Genomic DNA, 8,139 nt, shown 5'->3' with positions numbered 1-8,139 from the left:
TTAAAAATTAAGTGTATGCTCAACACTATAAATGTACCTAATGCCACTGAACTGTATACTTAAAAAATGGTATAAAATGGTAAATTTTGTCAGGTAAGCATTATCAATAAAAAAATTATAATCAAGAAAAAATATAAACTCACAATAAATTATATTTAAAAAGAAGGAAGCTCATCCCTCTCTAATTTTACCACATATTACTATGATCTATGCTCTTGAGGTTATTCATGCTATTGTGTCCTACAGTGGGAAAGACATACTGCTGCTGTGCATTTCTTCTGGACTCAAATTCAGCGGACTTCACATTGGGAGTGGGAGTAGTCTTCTCGGGCTGCCATAATGAAGTGCCACAGACCTGGTGGCTTAAACAACAGGAATTTCTGTCAGTTCTGGAGTCCAGGAAATCCAAGATCAAGGTTGCATTCTGAGGTCACGGCCTGTGGCTTGTACGTGGTGCCCTCTTGCTATGTGTTCACAAGGCCTTCCCTCAGACTGTGCACTTGGAGAGAGAGAGAGAAAAAGAGAGAGAAAAGCACTCTGCTGTCACTTTCGATAAGGACCCTGATCCTACAGGATCGGCTCCCCAGCCCCATGACTCCTTTAACCTTCATTATTTCCTTAGGGGCGCCATCTCTGACTACAGCCACACTGGGGGTTAGGGCTTCAACATGTCAATTTGGGGGTGGAGTGGGGACGCAAACATTTGGTCCACACAGTAGTAGTTAACTCAGTACTGTGGGAGTTTTTACACCATGGAAATGGGCAAATGCTATGAATCGGGGCTTCTTTTCTGGAGAGCTGTTTGTTCAACAGTTACAACCCTCCACTGCTCTGAGGGCAAGGGCGGACAACGGTCTCCTCTGTGAGCATCCCTTCTCTCCTCCCAGCTGGGAACGCAGCAAGGTCAGGGGTCAGTCCCTGCCTCCCAGGTCTCTGCCCTCTGCGCTCATCTAGAAGCTCAGTCTGCACGTGTCAGGTTGGTCAGGAGCTGGAATGCAGCCAGGGGCCGTGAGGAGGAGGAAGTCTCGGTCACACGACACACATGAAATGTGCGAATGTGACAGAGGCCGACTCCACAGAAGGCAGGCTCTGGGTCAGACAGCTGGGCAAATGCCTTCCCTTCCCCGAGCCCATTTTCTCGTCTGTCAAGTGGGGATAATAGCCACCTCCCTTAGAGGGTCTGAGTGGGGACAGAATGAGCAACACAGAAAACACTGCACACTGCCTGGAAAGCTACATGGATCCTCATCGCCTGACGCCCACCCTTTAAAGACGAAGACCTCTCTGTCTTCTCTCCATCCACACCAGTCAGCCCTGACTGCCCTGTGCATGAAGCCGGTGACAGGGACCCAAAGCTCCATGAGCCCATCTGTCCTTAAGCATCTCCCTGTGTAGCAGGAAGACAACCCAGAAAAGGGAACCCCGGCTGTAATGTGGGTCAGGGGACTCTTGACTTCTGTCACTGCAAGGGGAAAATGTCACCGTGCACAGCCAGACCCCACACCACAGCAGACATTTACTGGCAATGTGACCTTAAGTGATGTTCATAACCTCCCACGGGACCTCAGTCTCCTCTTGTGAAATGAGGACTGTAACAGACCCTGCCTACCTCCTGGGGCTTGGGGAGACTTAACTACTGTTTTAAAATATAATTATAGGGAAGGGGGCCGAGGCCGGGTCACCTTTACCGGGCCGGGAAGGCAGGTTTGGCCCTGGCAACCGCGCTGCGATGAGGTTCGAGATCCTGCCCGGGATCGGCATCATGGCCGTGTGCTTGGTCCTCCCCGGCATGGCCACAGCACACATCCACAGGTTCAGTAACGGGGGCAAGGAAAAAAGGGTTGCCTGTTATCCGTATCAGTGGAGTTTGATGCAAAGGGATAGGCGGGTCTCTGGAGTTAATCGTTACTATGTGTCAAAGGGTTTGCAGAATATGGATTAAGGAAGCATTTTCCTGACGGATGAAAAATAACTCGGTCATACTCATCTATCCCTTCTAGAAGGTTATGCAGTGTATTAACGTAGTGCATAATAAAAACAACAAAAAAATTAAAAATAAAATAAAATTGCATTTGGATTTGTTCGCATCGGGTATGGTAAGACACAAAGATGCAGAAATGACTGTCGTGAAATACGAATTTATACTCACAGACCTCTAGAAAGAGGAGGCACAGAATTCTGAGCGGGGCCATGTTGGGAGGCACCAAGGTCGGTCAGGAGGCCGAAGAAGTGAAGGGAAAACAGGGGCTGGAGACTTTATAATAGTGTCTGTGGAAAAGACAAGGCAAAGCAGAATAAGCAGGCTTAGGACTGACCAGTGGGAATAATTTCAGCAGGTTCTGAGGATGAGGGGCTGCCCTGGGGGGAATGGGGTAGAGGAATATTGCCCTCCTGGAGCATCAGATAGAGGAGGTGGTTTGGAGTGTGGGCTCTGGACTGGTTGGTGTGCATATGAAAGGCATGCTCCTGGGGCACCTGGGTGACTCAGTCGGTTGGGCATCTGCCTTCAGCTCAGGTCATGATCCCAGGGTCCTGAGATCGAGCCCCCCATCGGGCTCCCTTTTTGGTGGGGGGCCTGCTTCTCCCTCTCCCCGCTCATGCTCTCACTCACTATCTCTCTCTCTCTTAAATAAATAAAATCTTAAAAAATAAAAAAAATAAAAAGAAAGGCGTGCTCCTGGGCACGTCTTTCCTATCTCCAGGAGCTGGCTAACACTGCAAGGGGCAGTCGCTCCCTGCTCAGTGAGGCTCCAGATGTCAAAGCATCAAGAATACAGCAAATCAGCAAAACACCCAGCACCCAGGAAGTGGGAGGTGTCATCCCCACCTGTTCCAACATTAACTTTGGGGCCTCCTTCTACTTGTTTCACATGGGGGAGTCTTCTCTTCTCAGCTGGCTCTCATTTCTGGAGGGCTCACTGCGTGCCTGCCCCCAGCCAGGGCAGGACAAACCCTCTCTGGACCCGTCCTCCCTCCCTCAATGGAAAACAAGAGGAAGTAAACAGAGTGTTGATGTCAGCGTGGCCCGCAAGCAGACATGGGGAAGAAAAGAGACCAAGATCTGGCCCCCGGTTTGCCCTCCTTCTCATCTTCCCATACCTCCATGGCCTGCCCCTCCTCACACTCTCATCCCTGCTGCCGTTCTTTCCCCAGAACTTGACCAGTGGCTGGATGAAAGCAGCACTGACAAATGGCCTTCATAGGAAAGGCCGTGGGAGGAGAGAGAAGGTGGGGGAAGTTAGGCTGCTGGGGGAGCTGGGAAGAAGGACAATCATTTGGGAAAGCACCAAGCTCACAAGGCACACAGACCTGAGCATTGTCCAGACTCTAGACCTGCCTGGTGGAGGGAACTGGAGTGAGTGAGGTGATCCCTCTGAGCCTTCGTTTCTTCCTTTGTTGGGTGGGAATAAAATTCCTTTTTCTCACAGGATTGCCCTGAAAAGGAAAGGTAGCAGACAAGACAGGTCCTCAAAGTCCGTGTCCTTGCCCCAGGGCAGTGGTTCTCAAACTTCAACAGCTTGGAGTGGGGCCTGAGACTTTTCCTTTTCACAGGTTCCCACTTGCGGCTGGTCCACACTGTGATATGAGGTACGTGTGTGTATGCCTGTAGTAGATACGTGTTTAACTTTTTAAGGAATGGCGCAAATGAATGCCCCTCTGTACATTCCCACCAGCAGTGTAGGACATTTCCAGTGGCTTCACTTCCTTGCCAACAGTCAGAATGGCTGGTCTTTCAATTTGAGCCATTTAACAGATATACAATGTGATCTCACTGTGGTTTTCATTCACATTTCCCTAATGACTAATGCTCTTACACATCTTTTCATGTGGTTGTGAACTGTATGTCTTTCTTTGACAAACTATCTCTTCAAATCTTTAGCTCGTATTTTCAGTTGGGATTTTTTTTCACAAATTTTGAGGGTTCTTTGTATATTTGGGATACAAATCCTTTGTCAGTTGTGTGATTTGCCAATATTGTCTCCCAGTCTGTAGCTTCTCCTTTCATTTTCTTGATGGTATCTTTTGAAGAACAGATTTCATTTTGAGGGGCTCCAATTTGTCAATATTTTCTTTAATGCTTTTGGTGTTGAATCTAAGAAATCTTTGCCTAAGTCAAAGTCTCAAAGGTTTTCTCCTGTTTTTTTCTTTTAAGGTTTTATTTGTTTATTTGACAGAGAGAGACACAATGAGAGAGGGAACAAAGCAGGGGGAGTGTGAGAGGGAGAAGCAGGCTTCCCGCTGAGTAAGGAGCCTGATACGGGGCTCCATCCCAGGACCCCGGAATCATGACTTCAGCTGAAGGCAGATGCTGAACGACTGAGCTACCCAGGCACCCTGTTTTTTTGTTGTTGTTTTTTTTTCCTGACTTAATTAATTTTAGGACTTACATTTAGGCTGATGATCCATTTTGAGTTAATTTTTGTAGGTAGTGCAAAATATGAATTCAAGTTCATTTTTTTAATCTAAATTTCCAGTTGTTCAAAAGACTGATTTCTCCACTGAATTGCCTTTGCGTCTTTGTTAGAAATAAATTGACCACGTAATTGTGAGTCTCTTTCTGTACTCCGTTCTGTTCCATTGATCTATTTATCTGTCTTGACACCAATACATCTTGATTACAGTAGCTTTATAGTAAGTCTTAAAGGCAGGTAGTGTAAATCCTCCAACTCTGTTCTTCAATTTTAGTTTTTAGCCATTCTAAGTACTTTGAATTTCTACAGGAATTTTAGAATTGGCTTGCCAATTTCTACAAAATAGCCTACTGGGATTTGGTTGAGATTGTGTTATATCCACATGTTAATTTGGGGAGAATTGACATCTGAGCAGTATTGAACACTATTCATACATACGTATGAAATCTCCATTCATTAATCTTTAATTTCTCCCAATAATGTTTTATAGTTTTCGTGTTCAGATCTTGCACATCTGTTGTATTTATTTCTAAGTATTTCATATTTTGAAGCTATTGTAAGTGGTACCATTTTCATTTGACTTCCATTTTTTGTCATTAGTATATAGAAAAACAATTGATTTTCAGGTATTGCTCTTGTATCCTGTGACGGTGCTTAAATCAGGTACAGCTCTGGTAGCTTTTTTTGTCGATTCCATTGGATCTTCTATGTAAACAATCAAGTCATCTGTAAACGAAGAGTTTTTCTTTCTTTCTTTCCAATCTGGATGCCTTTTGGCTCAATTCTTATTCTCACAGTGTTTTAATGTATACAGGTGACTGAGTGATGACACAGAGAGGGTAATGACACTGAAGGAAGGTTTTTGTAACTTACGTTTCCTGCAGAGAAGGAAAATGCCATGCCGTGCCGTAGAGGGCCGGCCACCTGGGGAAGCAGTAGAGGAGGAAGAGGCAAGACCAAGGGGAAGCACAGACCACACCTTTAGTGTGTTTTCCCCTGGCAAGACAAGCAAGGAAAGGGAAACAGCTTAGGATTGGCTAGTTTGATTAATTCCGGTGGGCTTTGGGTTACAGGTTACAACTGTCTCTCGTTGTCTGGCACCTGGCACAGGGTTGACTCAGGGCAGAGGAAATATTGGCGTGGTAGGTGAGAGTTAGATAAAGGAGGTAGTTTAGAGTATGGGCCCTGGATTGGTTAGTTTGCATAGGAAAGGCATGCTCCTAGGAATGCCCTTTGCTCTATCTAAGAATAGGCTAGCCTTGGGAGGGGCCATCTCTCCCCAGTCAGCCAGGCCACAAGTGCCTGAGCATCAAGAAGGCAGAAAATTGGGGCGCCTGAGTGGCTCAGTCGTTAAGTGTCTGCCTTCGGCTCAGGTCATGATCCCAGAATCCTGGGATTCAGCCCCGCATTAGGCTCCCTGCTCCGCGGGGAGCCTGCTTCTCCCTCTCCCACTCCCTCTGCTTGTGTTCCCTCTCTCACTGTGTCTCTCTCTGTCAAATAAATAAATAAAGCAGAAAATTAAAAAAAAATAGTTAATACAATTTCCCTGTGATAAATGAATGCCAAATACATAAATACAGTATCTAAGAAAACCCAGAACACTTTTATTTCTTTGTCTTGCCTTATTGCATGGGCTAGAACCGCCATCATAATAAATGGAGGTAGTGAGAGCAGATATCTTTGCCTTACTCCTGGTCTTGGGGGGAAAGCAGGAGCAAGGTGAGGTACCGTGGAGGGGGTAAGGTAGTGATGGATGTGGCCAGTGAGGAAGGGAGAACAGAAACTTAGGAGAACTTGAGAAGATCTAAGGTGGTATTCACAAAGTGTGGTCCACAGCTCATAGCCCTCATTCTGTCTCTGCTCCTGAGCAAGCACTTCTGACCCCTCCCCCATGGCCACCCTCTGGGCTAAAGAGCTGCATTTAGGCTCTGCCCATCTATGAATCATGAAACTCCAGACCCTTCTCCCACCAGAAGCCCCCTCTGTGAGAGCCACAGCTCAAGGCTGATCAGTGGGCCCTCTCATTGCTGTTGGGAGAAGTGAGGATGAGCAAATCCATAGACCACACACCATCTGTGAGCAGAAAATCACACCTCACAATTCCAGACATCATGGGGATCCAGGTGGGTCCAGGGGCCTGAACAGGACATGAAATGTGCAGTTTGCATCTAGGGAGACCATATGTGGGAGCAGTGGAGCCTGAAACACCTGGACAGCAGGTACTCTGCCAAAGTTAATCTAGTAAACATGCCATACTGCCCAACGGAATGGGCTGGGACACCCCCTAGTGGGGTCCAGCCCCCTCCTTGGGTGGCCTGGCAAAGAGAAGACTGCCCAGCCAGGTCCCACAGCTAGTGAGACAAGGTAAGAATGGAACTCAGGTGTCACCCCTCAGACAGGGCAGGCTACCCTATAGAGGAGGTATCAAAAAGGCAGTTGGTCCCTTGTCCTGTCTTCTGTCCACCTTTCCAGCAGTTACCATTCGCCCAAGCACCTTCCACAGCCCAGAGGAGTCCATGACATTAAAGCTCAGTTTCTTGACAGCGCCTCAGTTTCCTGTTGGTGAAAATACGTCCACCACACAATGTTGTAAAGCCGAAAATGACCCAATGGATGTTTAAGGCCTGGCTCAGATAAGGGGATCCCATGAAAATGCAGAACTTCTCTTCTCGAGCCTGGGAGGAAGTGTAAGAAACACAGACACAGGGAAAAGGCAGGGGCTGCCTGGCTGGCCTGGAGAGAGGCGTGGAAGAAAACTATGGGGTTTGAGGAAGAAACAGAAAGAGAGAAAGGAAGTCAGTCTGCTTGCTTCCATCTCCAGAAGACAAGGTCACTTCCTGTGATGAAATCATGCTCTCCCACCCTCACCATCTACTCAGTAAGCCAATGCCAACCTCATCCGGGGGCGGGAGGGAGCCCAGCCTCCTACAACCTGCCCAGGGAGTCACCAAAAGTCCCAGCCCCACTCTCTCACCCCCACCCACCACCAGTCACAGGCTGGCAGTGCCCTCCATTGGAGATGGTCCAGGGACTGTCACCAGGGTGACGCTACTGCTCCGGGCCTTATATCCCCCCTGGTGAAGGAAGGTCTGGATTAACCAAGGCTCTCACAGCTGGGGAGGGAATCATCTAAGGAGCATTATAAAAATAGAGCCTCCTGGGAGTCACCCCCCAGAACTCTGCTCTTGGGAGCTGAGGCCCTGAGGTTGTGTGGTGCAACCAGGCGGAAGCATCCAGAAGGAACCGAATGCTTTGTGGACTCAGTGAGGCTGGAGTTTGAGTCTTAGACCTATCACTTGAGAGTCATTCGACCTGGGGCAGGGCTTCTCTGAGCCTTGGTCTCCTCATCTAGAGTGGGGGACAGAAGGACCTGCAGATCCAGTCTTGCATCTTGGGGGTCAAGGCGTGGCCTTCAGAAGGCCCACCCTCACCTCTTAACCCCAGGGAGGGTGTGAGACTGCACAAGAGGAGCTGATCAGGGCAGGGAAGGGGCCTGGAAGGCCTGGGTCCCGCACAGGACTGCCGGGGGCTGCTGAAGGGGAGCCCCTGCCGGGAGGGAGAAGGACCAAAAGCAAGCTAGGAGTCCCTGGTGCTGGGGCTGGAGGTCGAGGGCATCTGACCACCAGTGGATCCCTCCTCCTCCTCTCTAGGGGGCTGTAGCTGGGCAGAGACGCATGGCTGCCTGCCTTCTTGCTGCAAGAGCTGGAGCTGGTCCTGCTGCCGCCCC

The 8,139-nt window shown here is 48.5% G+C and overlaps 1 protein-coding gene across 1 annotated transcript; it reads left to right on the top strand.

Annotated features, from left to right (window-relative positions):
- Window positions 1-1,729: 1,729 nt before the first annotated feature.
- LOC110571899 (NADH dehydrogenase [ubiquinone] 1 alpha subcomplex subunit 1-like) lies at window positions 1,730-1,942 on the top strand. Its single transcript, XM_044915163.1, has one exon. The coding sequence runs from the start codon at window positions 1,730-1,732 to the stop codon at window positions 1,940-1,942; it is 213 nt and encodes a 70-aa protein (XP_044771098.1).
- The last annotated feature ends 6,197 nt before the right edge of the window (window positions 1,943-8,139 follow it).

This window comes from Neomonachus schauinslandi, chromosome 5 (genome assembly GCF_002201575.2).
Source record: "Neomonachus schauinslandi chromosome 5, ASM220157v2, whole genome shotgun sequence".
Classification (NCBI taxonomy): domain Eukaryota; kingdom Metazoa; phylum Chordata; class Mammalia; order Carnivora; family Phocidae; genus Neomonachus; species Neomonachus schauinslandi.
The sequence above is the reverse complement of the archived record's forward strand: the minus strand, read 5'-3'. Positions and strand labels throughout refer to the sequence as shown.

What these genes read in the sequence shown, in the direction of transcription:
- LOC110571899 (XM_044915163.1), top strand. Translation starts at nt 1,730, where the DNA reads ATGAGGTTCGAGATCCTGCCCGGGATCGGCATCATGGCCGTGTGCTTG.